The sequence below is a fragment of the Oryctolagus cuniculus genome, chromosome 13, assembly GCF_051225735.1.
Source record: "Oryctolagus cuniculus isolate XC-2025 breed Fujian yellow rabbit chromosome 13, ASM5122573v1, whole genome shotgun sequence".
Classification (NCBI taxonomy): Eukaryota; Metazoa; Chordata; class Mammalia; order Lagomorpha; family Leporidae; genus Oryctolagus; species Oryctolagus cuniculus.
In genome coordinates, this window is record NC_142879.1 from 61,203,462 (window position 1) to 61,224,564 (window position 21,103).

General features: G+C 43.8%; 1 protein-coding gene across 1 annotated transcript in view; it reads right to left on the bottom strand.

The window, feature by feature from the left end:
- ACTN2 (actinin alpha 2) overlaps positions 1–16,298 on the bottom strand; it is a 75,861-nt gene extending 59,563 nt beyond the window's left edge. The window contains exon 1 of the mRNA XM_051821489.3: positions 15,971–16,298. Within this exon, the coding sequence (XP_051677449.1) occupies positions 15,971–16,096 (126 nt within the window). The 5' untranslated portion in view covers positions 16,097–16,298. The remainder of the gene's footprint in view (positions 1–15,970) is intronic.
- Positions 16,299–21,103: the final 4,805 nt, after the last annotated feature.

A 21,103-nucleotide genomic window follows, 5' to 3' on the forward strand; every position in this document is an offset into this window, starting at 1 on the left:
TTGTCTCCATCTGGACATTTCTTTCAATATTCCTGATCTACAAAAGTGTGTATATTTTGAATTCTCTTTTGAACTGGTTATGCTGCCTTATCAGTTTTCTCATTAATGAGTTAAATAACATCTTCACCACAGATTCATATTTATACTAGGGGACTTCAAAAAGATTGTAGAAAATGGGTTTGAAAGGTAAGTTTATATTGATGCAAAAAATTGTAAGATATATGCATAATGTTTCATAAACTATAAACTTTTCTATGAATTTTCTGAAGACTTTCTGAAGAGTCACTCATATTGTCTCTCATTGTAAAGATTTATTTTATTTGAATGGTAAAGTTGGGGGGGGGGTCTTCCATACACTGGTTCACTCCCCAAATGTCTGCAATGGTTATGGCTGAGCCAGGCTAAAGGCACAAGCCAGGAGCTTCATCCAAGTCTCCCATGTGAGTGTAGGGACCCAAGGACTTGGGCCATCTTCTTTCACATTCCCAGGCATATTAGCAGAGAGCTGGATAGGAAGTGGAGCAGCTGGGATTCAAACCAGTGCCCATATGGGATGCTGGCATTGCAGATGGTGGCTTAACCCATTACATCACAATGCCAACCCTCATACTTGTATTTAAGAATTGTCTTTCAGTACCTACTTTAAATCTTTCTTCTGAAAAGAGGTCAACATTCAAATAAGCTAAAATATTCACTATTCTTAACTGAATTTTATTGGTTTCAATGAAGATAAACAATAATTACTTCATAAGAATGACAACAGAATTAACAGAAGTCCATCATTTACTTATTTTAAATTAGAGTATGCTTCCCTTGTCGGTGAAATTGACAACTGTCCTAAATCCAGGAATGTGTACTGCATTCCATTTCTACGTCAAACACCCCATTTAAAACTTGGTTTGTGTCTTCATGCTCTCTCTTGTACTGATCACCAAAAATAATACTGGATTTGGATTGAATTCCTTAGCACATTTCTCTATTTCATAAAGATCTTACATTTATCAAGAAACTAAAGTATCCCCATCTGTTAATTTCCTCCATGCTCAAGAAAATTTCCTACATTTTATTACCCCTAACAGGAGTCCTTGTTACTTGTTCTAATTCTTATTTTTCAGCTACAGTTACTCATCTCTGCCTCTCTCTAATCCTCAAGTTAAGAGTTAAGCAACACAGGCAGGATACCAAACATTCCTGAGCTACTATGCAACTCAAGTTAGCTCTTCTTTAATTCCAAGAAGCATTTTAAAATTCTTGAAACAAAACTTTTATTATTAAAAATATATAGATAGCTCTCTCTTCTCCAAAGGAAGGTTGACAAATGATCTTGATGAAATCCCCTGTTTTAATTGTCAAATTCAAAATAGTTAAGACTAAAAATATGCAGATTCTTCCGAAACTATTTTAGGGTTGGAAGCATATGTTAAACTAACAAAAACAAATATATTCAGAATCAAAGTCTAAGTCATTTTTTTACACTAAAAGGTAAAAAATATATTTATAAAGAATCAAAGCAGTAAGTTCAAAGAACTCCCTGAAAGCTACTGATGCCTGGTCATCTGAGCTTAAAGATGTTTAGAGCCTGGAGCCTGAGAGCACAAAGTGGGTATTCCATGGGTCACACCTGCCTCCCCCAAGTTGGCACAAACCACGTGGAGAATTCCTTGGGGAAGCAACCATATTAAAGCTCCCAAGAAACAGCCTTCCATATGATTGATCCTGAGCTATGCTTCCCAAAATAACTTGTTTCCTTGGAGTCTGCGTAATTATGTGCAAGGTGTGGGATATGTGGCAGGGCATAACAAGTGTTGTTCAGCTTCAAGTTATCGCAATATTTCTGGTACTTTCCTCATTTTCTTTTTGAGGGTGAATTCAAGCTTAAAGAAAAACACACCAATGTTTCCCCCTTAGCCCATCCGGCAACTGGGGAAGCAGCTTGTCCTACACAGACAGCAAAATAAATATTCTTTAATTCAAGTTCACCATACTGTTACTATTTTCAGAGACCCAAATAAATGGCTGCCTACACAGAGGGATGAAAGCATTCATTTAGAATGAAGCAGCTCTCTGTGATACACAACCTTCTTTGCATCAGTGTCCCACTCTGCAGTCAGGTGCATTGACAGCTTTCCTCTACATATGGGTAAGCTCCAAACATACGGGGTAAAAGCAGGGAAGCTAGGCATTTCCAAACTTCCGGCCGACTTCACACCAGAGGGAGCCAGGTTGAGACTGCCTCCGTCAGGAGTTCTTCCCTCTGGCTCATGCTGATTTGAAAGTGCTCATGAAAATATATAAGAGGGGAGGCATTTGGCCTAGTGATGAAGACGCCAGTGAGGGCACCCATATCCCACGTCAGAGTGGCTGGGCTTGACTTCTGGCTCTGGTTTCTGACTATGGCTTCCTGCTAGTGAGCACCTTTGGAAGCAGCATTAATGTCTCAAGTAGTTGGGTTCCTGCTATGCACACAGGCGTCCTGGATGGAGTTTCCAGGTCCCAGCTTCAACCGTCAGCCATTGTGGGCATTTGGGGGTCAACCAGAGGATAGGAGCTCTCTCTCACTCACTCTCTCTCTGTCACTCTGTCTACCTCTCAAAACAGAAAATAAAAAGATACAATAAAAATCTTTGTATTCTGAGCCATTTAAAAAGTTAGATATGCATGAAATACATAAATACAAACTTTCATACTGTAAAATAAAGCAATCTAGTAGTATTAGGGGAAAATGTTAACATTGGTTTTCTCATGGTTGTGACTTAAAAATTTCTTACCAAACATCCAATAATGAGCATGTATTCCTTATGCGATCATTTAAAACGGTATCTTAAAAAAGTGATTTGGTTGGCATATTGGGTAGCAGTTTAAGTCACTGCTTGGGACAACTGCATTCCATATTGGAGTGACTAGGTTCAAGTTCCAGCTCTGCCACCAATTCTAGTTTCCTGCCAATGCAGACCCTGGGAGACAGGAGGTGATGGCTTAGATACTTAGGTCCTTGTCAGCCACATGGGAGAACCAGATTGCGTTTCAAGCACCTGGCTTTGGCTTGCCCCAGACATAGCCAGTGTGGACATTTAGGGAGTAAACCATTGGATGGAAGGTCTCTCTCTCTCTCTCTCGTTCTCTCTCTCTCTCTCCTCTTGTCTTTCTGCCTCTCAAATAAAACAAAAAAAATTTAAGTAATTCAGGAGAGCATTTACAATTTGTTAGTCTAGACTCATGACCTATTCTCTTTGCCTTTCCCAGGTTGTCTCTAACTATGCTGCTTAGCTGTACTTCATTAATCATCTGTATTCCTAAGTGAGAGGAACAACATGGCTTACATTGGATATAATCTAGCAACCTTAGACGACTGACATTAATACTTAATGAAATGCTACATCGAGATTTTGTTTTTAAGTTTCACTTTAGAATCCCTATTTGGACATCATATTTTGAAATCCTAATAGAGAAAGTACACATTGTCCAAGTTCTAGGACTGCAAAAGAAAAACCCTTTGGAATCCTTAATATCCAGTTACCCACATGCCAGCTACAGCAATAGAAGCCACCGTCACACACCAGGTATTTCTGACACTATTTTTCCTGCATCCCTACCAAGTCCTTAAAAGACTTTAAGGGCAGGGGCCAGCGCTGTGGCTCAGTAGGTTAATAATCTGCCTGCAGCACCAGCATCCCATATGGATGCCAATTCAAGTCCCGGCTTCACCTCTTCCCAACTCTCTGCTATGGCCTGGGAAAGCAGTGGAAGATGGCTCAAGTCCTTGGGCCCCTGTAACCACATGGGAGACCTAGAAGAAGTTCTTGGCTCCTGGCTCCTGGCTCCTAGCTTCAGATCAGCCCAGCTCTGGCCATTGCGGCCATATGGGGAATGAACCAGCAGATGGAAGACCTTTCTCTCTATCTCCCTATTACTGTCTGTAACTCTACCTCTCAAATAAATAATAAAGTTTAAAAAAAAAGGCTCACACACAGCTCCACTTGTGTCTATTAGAGATGTAAGGGAAATTTTACATTAAACATGATTTTATCACACAGTAAATAAATATGTTTATCACTACTTTATTCCCAGATTTTCCAGTGTATAAACATATAAATAAAATTCCTAAAATTTTGAGAAAAGACAGCTGTAACAACAAACTAGAGACCCTACTTTGGTAATTGGTTCCAATAATTAAATAATGCTTAATCCTCAGTTTTTTACATATACAAAGTAAACATCCTTAATACCTAGCCCATATTAATATCAAATATCTGAAATGTAATATATGTAAAACTATATGCATAGCATACAGCATCAAAGGTTTTATGGAGACAGGCACTTCAGAGGGCGACCTAGCCCACAGAAGGCCACCAGCAGGGTGAGTAGTCCCATATTTCTTCAGTCACTGGGCTTACACCCAAAGAGCTGCCTGCAAGGCTTGGCTTTCTGAGCGATTCATGAATTAGCAGATTCAGAAATCACCAAATGCCTGATATGTTTATCAAAGTTTAAGAAACCTCACTTAACTCATAGTTGCATTTTTAAGATGCTATTTTTGGAGGGTTTTATTTATTTTTAAAATATCTTTTGAGATAATATATTTTTATACATTATAGTCAAAGGCTTAATAGTTCTACTAAATAAAGAGTTCAACAAACTTACAGTTCAGAAACAGGCCACTGCTTTAAGAAAAGGCAATACCATAGCATATGTGTTACTTTGCATCAACATTATTTTATCCATCCAGGAGGCTGCCTTGTGCAGCTTCTTCAGACAGGGTGACCATAGTTTGTAGAATCAACTGGACCACTTGGGAGAGTCAAAAGAGGGGCTATTTTTAATTCCTCTGGGACAACAGCCACAAACTGAGATTATCTTGGGCAAACCTGGATGTTGGGTCCATCTTGTCTCTGAACTTAGTCCACTCCCTTCCTCATCTCATTTCATAAATAAAAAATATACTGAGAGATTCTATGATGTGCCCAAGGTCGTGGGGACACTGTGCTGCTGCTACTGACCCAGGGTCTCTGACTCCCCTGCAATGGGAGTCCTACCCAGGTAAGGCTCATTGTGGGGCTTATGCTCCCATGCAGGGCAGACAGCACAGTGGGTAGAAGTGCCACCAACTGGCTCTTTGACTGCAGCTGAGCAGGGGTTTTTACAGGGTTGGAGAGGCATGGTAGCTCCCAACCCACACATAGCACTTTGATCTGCACCTAGTCTAGAGTTCTGGCTTCTCGCACTCGGAACATAGCACCTGTATTGGCATCCAGCCCAGTGTTCTGAGCATGCACTGGTGTTCTGCTTGCACACAATACATTCAAAATGGCAGTGGTTCTCACTATCACACTCCAGGACAGCCACATATAAGTCGCATTGGGCTACTCTGGGCTTGTGCAGGCAGTAGGCATCTTTTGTGGTCAGGGTGTGGATGCTCCTGGCTCAGGATGGGCTTGGAGCCAGGTGAAGATGGATACATAGACCAGCAGGTGGACACATGTCCAGTCGGGATGGGCTTGATTTAGGGAGTCTTGTGTCTGTCCTGTCTCATTACTTGCATCACCTTTCATCTTTTAGGGCTAAGATCAGTTCTCATAAGGAAAGAGGTGGCCCAGAATCCTTGCATGCATGTAGTCCCCCACCCCATCACTTTTCTGGGGTTACCCTGGAAATTCACTTATCTGAGAGGGTGAGGGCCTGCTTTGTGTCTAAATAAAATCTCCCAGAAGCAGTCTTTGCAAGAAAGCTCCTAAAAATAACCTGTGTAGAAGGCGCCTTTCAGTGTCTGTCCTGCTTCTTCCCCTGTCTGTCCTCTGTGGGTAGTAGAAGACATAAGAATCCAATTCTTCACACTTGGTTCCCACATCCTGTCTTCAAGCCAAGCTCCTTACTCAGGCAGTGGATGCAATGGTCAGGGGAGCTAGGAGAGGCCAAGCTCAGCAAGCCCAATGGAGGTCAGGGCCAGTGCACAGGCCCAGTGTGCAGCAGGGAGCCAAGCTCCCTCCGCTCAATGCGCGTCCTACCAGTATTGACATCACACATGGGGGCACAGGCTGTAGATGTTAAACGGCTTCTCTGCCAAAGGGCTGTTTTAAAGCACAATACTCTCCTCCTCTCCCTACTAAGGCTAAAATTCCAAGAATCAGACAACAGGGTTACAGACTCAGAAAGATTAAAATATCGGTGATCCCTGGAAAGGCAGGAATTGGGGACCACTCATTTCTAGGAATAGACAGTTACGATGTCCAGAGCAAGGAAGTCATTGGAATTCCGGGGTTGCAGGTGGTGCACAGGTGGGAGCAGGCAAGACGCTGAAGTGGCTGCAGCAGACAGCAGGAAGGGTGAGGCACTGGGAGGAGAAAGGAGTTCTCAAACAGGCAAAGGCAACAAGGACCCAGCAGCTGCTCGGTGGTTTTGCCATGTGCCGCTTTCTTTCATAATAAAGCATTTCTTAACCACAACAACTTCTTTTCCTTTGAGAATCGGACACGCCCCATTCAGGAAACTTGAGTTTTCTTTAGCCAGTTGAGTTCAGGGCACTTTGCGGTATTCTCCCTGTATGTTTCAAGACTCCCATAATGAAAAGTAAAAAGTAAAGCAGGATTTTTTTTTTTTTTTTTTTTTTTTTTTTTTACAGTTTGGAGTGAGTTTTTGGTTCTGCCAGTTCTCAACATGCTAGGCTAAATCCCTGTGCAGTTCTGATCTCCCAGAGGTCCAGGAGATGAAAACATGGTGCCTGTAGGAAGATAGCACCAACCTATGCTCCTGCCCCAGGAGCGTCTAATTTTTTAGTTCCCTGAAGAGCTGACTCAGATGCTGAAGCATCCTGTACGCTGGCTTCTTTTGGAACAGAGTCAGACATTGCAACAGCAAATTCCAAAGCCCTGGCCTTCAGGGGCATGTCCTCCCCATGTCCCTGTGGGGCTCACTGGGTGCTTCCTGTGTCCCTTTCCTACTACTCTGCATTTCTGTTGGGCAAGGCAGTGGCTCGAGCTTGACGTGGAGACAACCTCTGAATAACAATACATTTTGCGCCTTAAAATTCAGTTTTCTCACTCTCATCAGATATTCCCAGTTTTACTTGTTTAGACATTACAAAGTCATAGACAGGCGCAGCTTTCCACAAAGACAGGAAGGTTTTGATAAGTGAAAAATAAGCAATACTGAATCCCAGGTATGTTACAAGTCCAAGCAGAAGGCAACAAAATCAGAAACAGTTTAGTATCAAAACATTGGGCCCATAAACAGCTTGGATCAGAAATCCAGCTCAAAACTATGCAATGAAACAATTAGCATATAAGATTTTTATTGTGACATAGAACCACACATTCTATACTTGGGAGAGAACTTCCCAGTTACCACTTCTTTTGAGCCAGGAGCCAGGAGCTTCTTCCAGGTCTCCCATGCGGGTGCAGAGGCTCAAGGACTTAGGCCATTTTCCACTGCTTTCCCAGGCCACAGCAGAGAGCAGGATTGGAAGTGGAGCAGCCAGGTCTCCAACCGGTGCCCATATGGGATGTCAGCACTGCAGATGGGGGTTTTACCCGCCATGCCACAGCGTTAGCCCTCAGTTACTACTTCTATACCCTCAAGCACCACTGGAAAAGTTACTTAATTTTCCTAGCTAAAAAACCAAAAATGTTAATGTACATCTTTGAAAATTATTGTGAAAATCAAATAATATACAAGATTTTAAAAGTACCTAAAAATTCTAATAGTTGCCTCTCTATACAGTGAACAGTTTGAGACAACAGGAATAATATTTCAAAATCTACCCCTCTTTCTAATCCACTGGCAAAAATCCATAAATAAAAATATCACATTCACTATCTAACTGGAATTTTATCTTTGGCTTTGGTGTTCTACTTTAAAAGAAACAAAACAAAAAAAAACTGTGCTCCAAAATCTAAAATAAAGAGCCAAAATACATAATAGGACAATCATTGACCTCATATTTCAGAAAATTTCTATAGAATAGAAACATTATGGTCTGTATAACATAAGACACATGGTTTGCATTTTCCAACTGACAACCCTCACCCCACACCCCAGCTGAACCTGATCCTCACCAGGAAATGCCTCTCCTCAGAAATCTTTCAAAATTGAAAAATAGGGGCTGGTGCTGTGGCGTAATGGGTTAAGCTGGCTCCTGAGATGCCAGCATCCCATGTGGGCACCAGTTCATGCCCGGGCTGCTCCTCTTCTGATCCAGCTCTCTGCTGTGGCCTGGGAAGGCAGTAGAGGATGGCCCAAGTCCTTGGGCTCTTGAATCCACGTGGGAGACCTGGAAGAAGCTCCTGGCTCCTGGCTTTGGATCAGCTCAGTTTCAGCTGTTGTGGCCATTCTAGGGAGTGAACCAGAGGATGGAAGACCTCTCTCTCTCTCTCTTCCCCTCTCTCACTGTGATTCTTTCAAATAAATAAAATAAATCTTACAAAAAGAATTAAGAACAGAACTTTGTACTACAGAAAACTCTTTTTAAAAAATAGAAAAGTGTGACTTTCTGTAGGTAAGTTTTAAGTAGATTATAATTCTGCTTTTAACATTTTCAAATGTTAAAAATAAAACACTTAAATGAAGTTATAATTCATATCACTGTCTTAATTTTAAAAATGATAAAATGAAAAGAAAGAAAACCTACCTTGAGATTAAATTCTACATCTGGTATGTTAACATGAAGCAAATTCTACTTTTTTTTTTTTGGTAATCCTAACAAATTTTCAATAAAATCTTCCTCAATAAAGCTTATTTATCATTGGCTTTCCCATGCAGAGAAAGATTTTATGTCACAGACTTGAGCGCATAAAGAATTTCTTACAGCTTTCAGTTCCTTTGAAAGTAAAACTTGTCTCATGAATTAAAGATAGCCCATGAATAGTGCCAAAGCCCTGGGATTCTGTTCCAACGACTACACCAACTCAAACGCCAGCTTGAGGCATCCTGGTAAAGTTCCAACAGAATACAGAGGTGAGATTTCTCCAGAAAGAAAACCAAAGACATCTTGATAGTTCAAGTGGTTCCAAACTGTCTGATACATGCATGTTTTCATCCAGAAAAGCAAGGCTTCCACAGTCAGTACAAGTTACCCCTTCCGGTAGGAGTCTTCTCACTTCACATTAGTGCCTCCTGGGTCACAACTCTTCCACCTTCCTCTCCCACAATTTCAACCACTGCCTATATGCAGATCACAGATTTGCCAGATGAGTGTAAGAGTGAACCACCAACTGTGCTTGTGCAGGTAAAAACACCTTCTAGTTTATGATCTGGAAAACAGTGGGAAGGGGAGGGTGTGTGTGTGTATAAGAGAAATAAAATGAAAACATACTCAAAAATCATTTTCCTTAAACTTCTTTAAAAAAAAAAAGATTTATTTATTTACCTGAGAGGTAGAGTTATAGACAGAGAGAGGGAGAGACAGAGAGGTCTTCCATATGCTGGTTCACTCCCCAGATGGCAGCAGTGGCTGGAGCTGGGCCAATCTGAAGTCAGGAGCCAGGAGCCAGGTGCTTCTTTCAGGTCTCCCATGCAGGTGCAGGGACCCAAGTACTTTACTGCTTTCCCAGGCTATCAGCGGGGAGCTGGATGGGAACTGGAGCAGCCAGGACTCAAACTGGCACCCCTGTGGGATGCCAGCACTGCAGGCAGGTGCTCAACCTGCTAGCCACAGCGTTAGCCCCTCAACTTGTTTACAAAAATGAAATTCTTGGGGCCAGCGTTGTGGTGTAGCAGGGAAAGCCACTACCTGCAACACCAGGGTTCCATATAGGAACCAGTTTGAGGTCCCACTGTTCCACTTCTGATCCAGCTCCCTGCTAATGCACCTGGAAAAGCAGTGGAAGATGGTCCAAGCCTTGGATCCCCGCACCTACATGAGAGACCCAGATGAAGTTCCTGGCTCCTGGCTTCGGCCTGGTCCAGTCCTGGTCATTGCAATTGCAGCAACCTGGGGAGTGAGCCAGCAGATGAAAGATCTCTCTCTCTCTCTCTCTCTTTTTTTTTTTTTTTTTTTTTTTTTTTGACAGGCAGAGTGGACAGTGAGAGAGAGACAGAGAGAAAGGTCTTCCTTTGCCGTTGGTTCACCCTCCAATGGCCGCCGAGGCCAGCGCGCTGCGGCCGGCGCACCGCGCTGATTCAATGGCAGGAGCCAGGTACTTCTCCTGGTCTCCCATGGGGTGCAGGGTCCAAGGACTTGGGCCATCCTCCACTGCACTCCTGGGCCACAGCAGAGAGCTGGCCAGGAAGAGGGGCAACCGGGACAGAATCCGGTGCCCCGACCGGGACTAGAACCCAGTGTGCTGGCACTGCAAGGCGGAGGATTAGCCTAGTGAGCCGCGGCACCAGCCTTCTCTCCTCTTTCAAATAAATAAATAAATAAATCTTTTAAAACAAAGATGAAATTCTTGCACTTAAGATTTTCCTCCCTTGGAAATGTCTCTAAAAGTACTTCACAAGCTTTCCTCCTAATCTTTGCTTTCTGTTCTTTCTGGAAGCAGGAGTCCCGTTCCCAGGGAAACGGCGGTGGAACTCTGACTGTCCTCCAACGTTATCACATGAACGCCTCTGCTCACCGCGGTGACTCCCCCACCTGCCCCGCCCACCGCGCCTGGTCTGTAGGTGTCTCCCAGCTGTGGCTGCAGTGCTTTCTGACAGTTTTCTGAGGCTGCGTTCATTACGTTTCCCAGCAAAGAATTAGATTCCTCTGCCCACTCTCGTGGAAAATCTAATTTGGGGCTCAAGTTTCTCAGTCGGTGAGTGTGGCCTAAAGTATAGGGTAGACCCCAGAACAAAACACAGTGCCCCTGACAGGCTACAAAGGCAAAGAGTGGCCTTAGCACCTTTTAATGCCTGCACCTGTGATTCTCCACTGCCAACCAAGCATGTCATTTGTCACAAGGGTCCTTCTGGGGGCACAGGTCTCTTAAGGCTGCCTTTCTCTCTTCCTTTACATTCCTGCACATCAAGAACTTTCTCTGGCCATCAAAAGCTATCTGAAACTCCAGTTCTCCTTCTGAGCAATGGCTGCATGGACAATAGACAGGATACCTTAGCACAGCTGCTCATTTCCCTGCACTAAATGATGGCTCATCCTGTAAATATTTAGCCTCCCATCTAGACAGAAGCTCCTGGTGGATAAACAGATGCCCCTCATTAGTTTGTTACTTGTCAGTACCCCTGTCTTGAGCTTTAAGTCAGGAGCTCTGATGCAGAGGATCATATCTGCTTAATTGGATTTCTACACCAGCTCTGTGGAACATGTGGTTATTTAATACTTTTCTTAATCCCTACTGATCACTCTCAAATTGATGCCTTCCTCACCATTGCTTCTGTGAGCTCTCTCGTTCTAATCCCACCACTTTATCAGTAGAGTCTCATTATAAGCTTGCTTTTTTTTTTCCCCCCCTGGGGGACCCTCAGCATCAGGTCCTTGCCTACTAGGATTTATCTTGCAAACAGTAAACTATGTTATGCATTGTTCTTCCTAAATTAAAAACCTCTGAAGCTCTGCCCTGCTTGGAAACATCAAGTCCACACTCACCCTGGCATCCCAGGCCCTGCATAACCTGGCCATCTTATCTACCCAACATTCTCTCTGAATATAAATACATATCTTGAGCTTCAGAAGCTCCTCTCCTATTCATACTTCCTCAAGCATATTACGAGCCACAGACACATCTCAGAACGCAGAGCTGGGCTACGAGCCTGTCTGGCCACCTTGGCTACTCTCTACTCTCACCTCTGACCCCCATGGGGTCCCAAGTAGTGGATGTGAGGGGGTTTTGATAGTGCCAACAGGGCAAATGCTTATATTACAATTACCATTCTCTCCTTCCCCCCAAATAGACACACACACACATACACACACACACCAGGCTTTTCACACTATTTCCCTAGCCAAGAATGCTGTTTCTCTCTCCTCTCCATTCAGTCGATAGTTATTTCTCAAATTAAGGCCAAACTAATTCTACTCCTCTACAGCTCTTTCTTCATTATTCTCCACCCATGATGATTCTCTTTGTTTGACCTCCCATGACTTTTAGTCTTTATATAAGCATCTGGCACTTAATCTTAGACAATGTGTTATGATCTAGGTGTTCTGGTATGTCAATCCTACTTTAAAAGTACACTGGGGGAGAAGAGGGGAAGTGGAAAGCTGGTGTACAGAGTTTCAGTTTGGGCTGGGAAAGTTCTGGAGTTTGATGGCAGTGATGGGTGTGCAATAATGAGAATTTAAGTAACGCTACTGCATTGTACAAGTAAAAATGGTCAAAACAGCAAGTTTCAGGTCATATATATTTTACCACTAGAGAAAATCAGAATCACCACGGACCAAATCTCATGCTTCATCATCCCTCACAAGTCCAAGTGTAGCACTAATTAGACCACTTGGTAAAATTAAAAGATATTTGCTGCACAAGATAACAACGATACATGAACATGTTAAGGATGACTTTTCAGTGTAAAAAGTCCCTTCAACATAAATCAGGCTAACCATCTGATCCAGACAGAAATATATGAGTAAAGAAAGATGGGAATTTATCCTAATGTCCTAGTTGAGCAAACTGAGACTCAGGAAGTTGAGTGACTCAATTGTGGGCACACAGACACTAGTGAACAAAGGTGACATTCATCTGGGCCTCGTAAATCTAGGAACTTTCTCAAGCTTTATGCTCACTATTCACCTTGTGGGAACCAACAATTAATGCCTTTTCTCCTAGGAAAATCTTTGCTAGGGTATGTTTCACAAGGCAGGGCAAAGAGCCTGCACATTGTGCTCTTCAATCAGCAGCTGTTTCCCACACAATACTAGCAGGGGCAGCATGAGGACCCCGAGCTCTCCAGTGAACCCCAACCTCATGGGCAGCTGCCTGACTCACTGTGAGAACACATTAGCCCTGACACCAGACAGACAGGAGTGCTCCAAGGTGAATCAGGCCATCTCCACCGTGAAGGGTGCGGGAGAACTTGTATTTCTTTAGGGACCATTAAAGACCATCAGAACTCCTCTTCGAAAGCTTTGTGGATCTCCTAGCCACACAGATTAAGGACATAAAGAACCTTTTACATATTGACATGCATAGCTCATTCCCTTAAAAGGCCTGTTCTAGTCTCCCCCGTGATCAAGGACAGCGTGCTGTGCTTACGAGATAGCACACGCGCTCCGCATTGCTGCTTTGACAAGTCACTTCCAGATTAGGCTTCAGTTGAGCTAAGGCTGAATGTGCTCCTTGATCAAGGAGAAGCTTGTTTCTAGACACCAAAGCTCTAAAATTTTCAATAGCCCACTGAAGAGACGCCCAAGTTATCTGAAAACAGGTAGTCCTAAACTGCCCTATCTGGAAAAATATTCCAATTCCAGGAGTAAGCGTCAGCATTGCAGTCTCCTTAGCATGTCATTATTAGGAGTGTGTATCTCTAGCACTACAGGAGCTGTCCTGCTACCCATGAGTTATGTATAAGTAAAATACACTCTTTTCTATAGGAAACGTAAGTATTGCTATCTCTGTGAACTAAACACGCCCCTGAACAGTAGGGCAGGCATTCGCAAACATGCCTCATACCAACGCCAACACTTTATGGATCACCTCCTTAAAAAGGCACTATACTTCTACTAAGACTTTCTGTGGCAAGGCATTCCACACCAGGGGCAGGGATTTCCACAGCCTGAGAGACTCTCCGGATTGGGGATATAATTAGGCACCACATCCATTAGAGTGCTACAGACGTCATCATGTGCTACCAGCATCTGTTGACAGATCTCATGCCCAGCATATCACTGAAATGGCAAGTGTGGAGAAGGGAGCCCACAATAGAAACAATGGCATTTTATCCTTGCCCTGTTCCAACGGCTTGTCTCATGGGACATAAATAGAGGTCCCTGCCCTGGCTGTAGTGAGCTCACAGTTCAGCATTATTTTACTGACTTGAGCAGGTTCTACACCAAAAGTAGGAAGACAGTATTTTCTGGATCTGTGTCCTACTGTAGTACTGGGTTCCTCCCTCTGCTGGAATCCACAACACTCCACCCTAAGAAAAAAATTCTTAAACTTTTTAGCAATTGTTTGAACTAGGATCAGGAAGCATGTTTGTTTTTTAATAATACTCTTTATTTGAAGTGCTTTGCAATTATCATACAGTCACCTAGGAATCCTAAACCTAAAAAAAAAAAGACAATGCCATTGTACCCAAAAATACTGTAAATACACTAAAAACTAAATATGGCAGAAGATGTGTATCAAAATGGCTTTGGTAAATTGACATTAGCTCTAGCCTGCCACTATACTGTACTTTTTTCCAAAAGTATTAACAGAAACCATTTTGATTATACCATAACTTTCAAAAATGATGGATACACTCTGTGTCCAATTCCTTAGCTATTTCATTGTTTGTCAAAATAAAAGCAAATTTGAAAAAAAGACTAGGGATTTTTTTTTGTTAACCTATGAAAGAGATAGTCATCAAAATTGTGGAGAAAAAATTTTAAAAACACTCAGTACTAAAAACCAAAGTCACTTTCTAGCTTCTCTGTTCTAGCATCACCATTTGATGATGCATCAACTTGTCCAGCTGTCACATTAGCAAGCCTTGGGTCATGTGCTTCCTTCACAGTCAGTCCTTTAAAAAAATCACAGAGGGTTTGACATCTTGCTTTAGACTCAACTTCCCTTTATTACTCCCATTCCCTTGTTTCCAAGAGAAGTAGAAGACTTGTGAAACTAAGGCAGACACTGAAGTGTAGATGAATTAGAGCTTTAAAATAATACTGGTAAGTGGTAATTCTAAAAGAGAGGGTAGATGAGAAGTGAGAGATCATGATATAAAAATAGTGCTTGGTTATTTGAAAATTATCCAAACATGAGACCCTCTGGCTTTCCGAGGCTAGCATCATTGGGAGAGAAGTATGGGATGTGTGTTTTTCACCATCACACACTTACTCACCATATACTACCACACGATCACCCATGGTGGCAGCTACACATTGATTCCAAGGTGCACTAGGATCCACACAAGTGATCCATTTAAAAGCAGGCCCTGGGAAAGGAAATCCACTTTGCCCTATGTCCATGAAAATAGAGGGCCAAAGCATGGGGCACTTAGGCCTTTGTCATGACACTGTCATCCTCAGGTTGGGTTAGCAGGTCTCTGTGGCCACGTCTGCCCAGCCAGGCTCTGTGCCCACTCAAACAGGAGGCAGGCTTTAGCCTACTGGGGAGCATTCCCTATTTGTTCCAGCCACCAGGATCAAGAAGAAATCTTGAAACGGTGGAATGTTCCACTGGGCCCCCGGAGAGCAGAGCGCCAACCAGCATGGGCAGGGAGCTTTTAGAAGCTGTCTGACTCCTTCGACCCTATGTGCTTACCTCAATGAGCTATAAATAGAGTGTGAATTAATTATTACTTTGTCGTGAATACCCAGTGATCACACAGCATCCCTCACGAAGGGGGCTCAAACATTGAATAAATGACTTTCCATGGCTCTTTGGGGGAAGTCCTGTGAGAACTGGAATGCAGTCGCTGTTCAATTTCCCTTCTGTCATTTGCAGAGAGATGGGCTGGGTTGGAAAAGGACACATCAGGGCCAGTGGAGTGTAACTCTGCAGCCAAGGTCACGGACTCAGGGGTCAGGAGCAGACCTGAGACTTTCAGAGTCACTTCTACTGCAAGGCGTCAGGAGAAACAGAAGCACAGGTAACAAAGACCTGTTTTCCCTTTCACGGTGGCCATTCTGCAACCGTGATGTTACTCACACACGCGCCCGAGCGCACACACACACACACACGACGGCCAGTGCCCTTCCTGTTCCTGGACGTGTTTTCCTTTTTATTGCTCTCCCCACCCCGCCCCCAGGGCTGCGAGGACACAACACGACACACCACCTCCATACAGCGCCCTCTCTCAGGTCCTTGGACCGGCGATGCCCAAGGACCGGAGGCGCGAGCGCTGTGGAAGGGGAGACCAGGACACACAGACACGTGGCCCGGGCCCTGCTGACCTTCCTCTGCTGCTTCTCCCAGGCCGGGTCCAGGAGCAGGTCTCGGTCCCACTCCTCCTCCTGGATCATGTACTCATCTTCGTCATAGACGTAGTTGTACTGCACGCCGGGCTCTATCTGATTCATGGCGCTCGCGTGGACGGGGTTGCGGCGGGATGCGTTGGGAGCTCGGACGCAGTGGCGGACAGACCGACAGGGGCGCGGCGGGGGCAGGCGGCTGGCTGCTGGCTGCTGGCTGCTGGCTGGCGGGCGGGCGCGGGGTGACCTTCGCGCGGCTCCTCACGGGGCGTCTAGCCTGGGCGCTGGGTCGCGGGCGAAGCACCAGCTCGGGATGCGAGCAGCCGCCGCACCGCTTAATAGCCGCGCCGCGCGTCACGTGGCCGCCGAGCCGCGCCCCCCCGCCCCGCCCCGCCCGCGCTGCCCGGCCGGCCCCCGACACCCGGAGTGCGGAGGGAGAGCCGGGGGCCCAGCACCTCCGCGGTCCGGTGCCCTGGTCCCTGCCGCCCCTAAAGCGCCGTTTGGGCGCGTGCGGAAGCCACCGAGAACGTGTCCAGCGGTGCGAGCGGGCGCCGGCCCCCGCTTCCCACCCACTCTGCTCCCTTCTGGCTCGGGGCGGGGTAACCTACGGGCGCTTAGGTGGTCGGGGACCTGCGAAGTTAGGGGCGCACGGGAGCCACGGGATGGACACCTACGAGGTCTGGGTCGCTGACCACCTCCAACACAGCCAAGTTTTCCAAGTATCATTTGCGTGGTCACCTTTTCCATATTTTTTCCACATATTCATTGGCTCTTTCATGCACACACTAAAGAATAAAGTTTAAAAGCTGCAAAATACTCTTCTTCCTGCCTTCTGCCTTCCGGGGAAATTAAGGCAAAGGACTTGGATCAGCTACCTTTAAATGTCAGGAACCAGACCAAAGGCAGGAAGTGTCTGCTCTCAGCTGCCAGCCATAAATTTCAGGGAGCTGACAATGGAGGACAAGCAGTCAGCTTCGGGTTACACTTCCATCTCGCCCTCTTCTGTTGCGCGTTCCTCCTTTCATGCCCATGGTGCTGTACCTGTTCCCTGTCAGTTACTCCTCTGAGGCAAGCAAAGCAGAGCCCCTTGGGACGAGCAGGCTGATATTTAAAAAATCAAACCTGTATGAAGCAGCAGGCTACAGAGGAGAGCTGATGGGGCACCTGTCTCCAATGAAGTATACATCTGAGTTGAATAAAATTGTCCACTAATATTACAGAACTGTGGCATTTATAGCTGAAAATATCACTGGATTTATCCTTGGAATTTTTACATTGTTTCCCTTTACTGTTTGGGGCATTCTGGAGAAAGACTTTTGACAGCAACTTCACATATTTAAAAACACTCTCACTAGATGTGAACTCCAAGAGGAGAGGAATTTTTGTTTTTTCACAGCTATAATTCCTAGTAACTAGAAGTATATCTACTACATAGTAGGTGCTCAAATATTTGCAGGAAAAAGTATCCCTAGAAACTAGTTTGGTTGGATTTGAATTTAGTATTTAACGATATATTTTGGATTAAAATCATACTCTGAACATCATCAATAAATGTTCATCAATAAATGCTAACTATTAGAAACTGAATCAACAATTACAAAAAAAGTACTACAGTGTTAATCTTAGCCTTCAAGAATTAACTGTGGGAATTTCAGGTTCCAGATGAGATGGAATAAATGGCACCAGATTTACCATTCTGCCTGAAACAAGTAAAATCTGGTGGGGGAAGATGTGAAACAGAGACTTGCCTTTTTTTAAAAAAAAAAAAGATTTATTTATTTGAAAGGCAGAATTGCAGAGAGAGAGGAAGATACAGTAAGAGATCATCCATCAGCAGGCTCACTCCCCAAATGGCTGTACCAGTTGGGGCAGGGGCAGGCGGAAGCCAGGAGCCAGGAACTCCATCGTCTCTGCGTGGGTGCATGGATCATAGATTGGAGTGGAGCAGCCAGGACTCAAACCGGCACCCATATGAGATTGCTGGCACTGCAGGCAACAGCCCAACCTGTTAGGCCACAATGCTGGCCCCTGAAACAGAGGTTTTTCAAGACACTGGAAGGACAGTGATCTTTGAGAGTCAAGAAATAAACTATGAGAACACATTAATAGCTGTAGTTCACTGCCTGCAGGAAAATTTCAAGATGCAATAGAGTAAAGGGGAACCCAGGTACAGCTAATGATATGTCCCTAAACTGGAAGTTCAGAGAGACCAAAGCATCTAGAGTTTGCAAGGTCAGTTACAGGAGAGGAGAGTTGCAGGGCAGGAGAAGAGAATCCTGTATGATCTGCAGAGAGCCCCTTGGAATCTAGAACAGCAAATGCATGGGAGAAAAATAACTGAGGCCAAGGAAAGAAGTCCCCAAAAGGACTGAAGTGAATGATTCTTGGAGCTTGTACAAGGCAAGAATGGTTTCTGTTTGCATCAAGCAGAGTGGAAAGCTCATAATTCTCAGAGTATCAGAGGACTCACCAATGGGGGGGAATTAGTTCATTTAAATTAGTCCACTTACATTCAAGGTTATTATTGATAAGCAATGACTTGGTCCTGCCATTTTTCCATAAATATTCCCATTATTTGTTTTAGATCTCCTTTGTTCTTTAACTAGGAGGTTTTCTGCCTTCCCATTCTTTCATAATGGTGATTATCTTTCTCTGTTTCTGTGTGTAGCCTTCAGTATCATTGGTAAGGCTGGCTAGGTGATGAAAAATTCTTTCAATTTCTGTGTTTTGGAAGGTCTTTATTTCACCTTCATTTATAAATGGGAGCTTTGTTCAGTACAGTATTCAGGCTTGACAGTTTTCTCCTTTCAGGACTTAGCCTAAATTTCTGCATTCTCTCCTAGCCTTTAGGGTTTCTGAAGAGAAATCTGCTGTCAATCTAATTGGAATTCCTTTATATGTAGTAGGCAAAGTTGCTGCCTGTGATGCTGGCATCTCCTGTGAGTGTTGGTTCCAGTCCTGGTTGCTCCACTTCTGATCCAGCTCCTTGCTTGATGTGCCTGGGAAAGCAGCAGATGACCCATGTCCTTGGGCCCTTTCACTCATATGGGAGACCTGGAAGAAGCTAGTGGCTCCTGGCTTCAGACTGGCCCAGTTCTGGCAATTACAACAATTTGGGGAGTGAACCAAAGGATGGAAGATTCTCTCTCGCTCTCTCTCTCTCTCTCTCTGTAACTCTGCCTTTCAAATAAATAAATAAATCTTAAAAAAAGGAAAAGCTAGTTGCCTACTTTAAAAAAATTGCATGATCATCACAATACATGCAAAAAACTTTTGATAAAATCCAACATACATTATATATAAAATTCTCAGCAAACCAAAAGCGAAGGGAACTTCCTGGACCTGATAAAGAGCATTATGAAAAACCCATGGCTAACATCATACTGACTGTTGAAAACAGAATGGTTTCCCTCTACAACCAGGAACAAAAACAGTTATGCATACATCTGTTCTCACAATTTCTACCTAATACTGTATGGTGGTTCTAGCCAGGGCAAACAGGCAGGAAAAGGAAATAGACATCCACACTGGAAAGGAAGGAGTAAAACTGTGCTTATTTACAAGCATGATCATCTATGTAGAAAATCTAATGGAAGGGCTGGTGCTGTGGTGTAGCGGGTAAAGCCACCACCTGCAGTGCTGGCATCCCATATGGGCGCCGCTGGTTCTAGTCCCAGCTGCCCCACTTCTGATCCAGCTCTCTGCTATGGCCTAGGAAAGCGGTAGAAGATGGCCCAAGTCCTTGGGCCCCTGCACCCATGTAGGAGAACTGGAAGAAGCTCCTGACAGTGTAGCTCCCACTGTCATGGCCAACTGGGGAGTGAACCAGCAGATGGGAGAACTCTTTCTCTCTCTTTCTCTCTCTCTCTCTGCCTTTCCTCCTCTCTCTGTGTAACTCTTTCAAATAAATAAAGTAAATCTTTAAGAAAAAATCTGATGGAATCTGCAAAAAAGCAACTAGAACAAATAAGCTAGTTTATCATAGTTGTAAGATGCCAGGTCAATGTACAAAAATCAACTGTACTAAAATAAATCACTAGATTCAGATAACTTCACCAACAAAGTCTACCAAACATTAAAGAAAGAAAGAAATAATTCCAGTTCTACACAATCCCTTCAAGAAAATTAAAAAAACCCACTTCCAACTCATTTTATAAAACCAGTTTTATATTAACATGAAAACCAGACAAAAAAGTGCAAAAAAAGAAAAGTACAGATCAATTACCATCGATAACACAGATATAAAAATTCACACCAAAATACTAGCAAACTGAACCCAGTAATGTGCCAAAGGAATAAAAATATTTGCAAATCCTATATCCGACAAAGGACTTATATAAAAATATATAAAAATTTTATAAATACAACAGCAAGAAAACAAACCAATAAAAAGATGGACAAAATAAAGGTAGTTCAGAGGGTATATGATATACTAAAGGCAAAAAGAAACATGAAAAGATGCTCAATCTCATTAGTCATTATTAAAATGTAAATTAAGGCCATGATGAAATATCACCAACTACTTATAAAAATATTCAAACATCTAAAAGTCCAAAGTTCTGGCAAGGATTTGGAGGAATCAGAACCCTCATACATTGTTGGTGGGAATAGGGCCAGCGCCATGGCTCACTTGGTTAATCCTCTGCCTGTGCCGCCGGCATCCCATATGGGCGCCGTTTCTAGTCCTGGCAGCTCCTCTTCCAGTCCAGCTCTCTGCTGTGGCCCAGGAGGGCAGTGGAGGATGGCCCAAGTACTTGGGCGCCTGTACCTGCATGGGAAACCAGGAAGAAGCACCTGGCTCCTGGCTTCGGATTGGCGCAGCGCTGGCCGTGGAGGACATTTGGCGAGTGAACCAAAGGAAGGAAAACCTTTCTCTCTGTCTCTCTCTCACTGTCTATAACTCTACCTGTCAAATTAAAAAAAAAATTGTTGGTGGGAATATAAAATGGTGCACCCTTTTTGGAAAATAGTTTGACAGTTTCCTTAAAAGTTAGAATTATAACATAAGTGTCATAATAAAACTTTTGGAATTATAGATATATTTATTATCTTTATTGTGGTGATAGTTTTTCGGGTATATACATACATCATACTCTATCAAATTGTACATTTTAG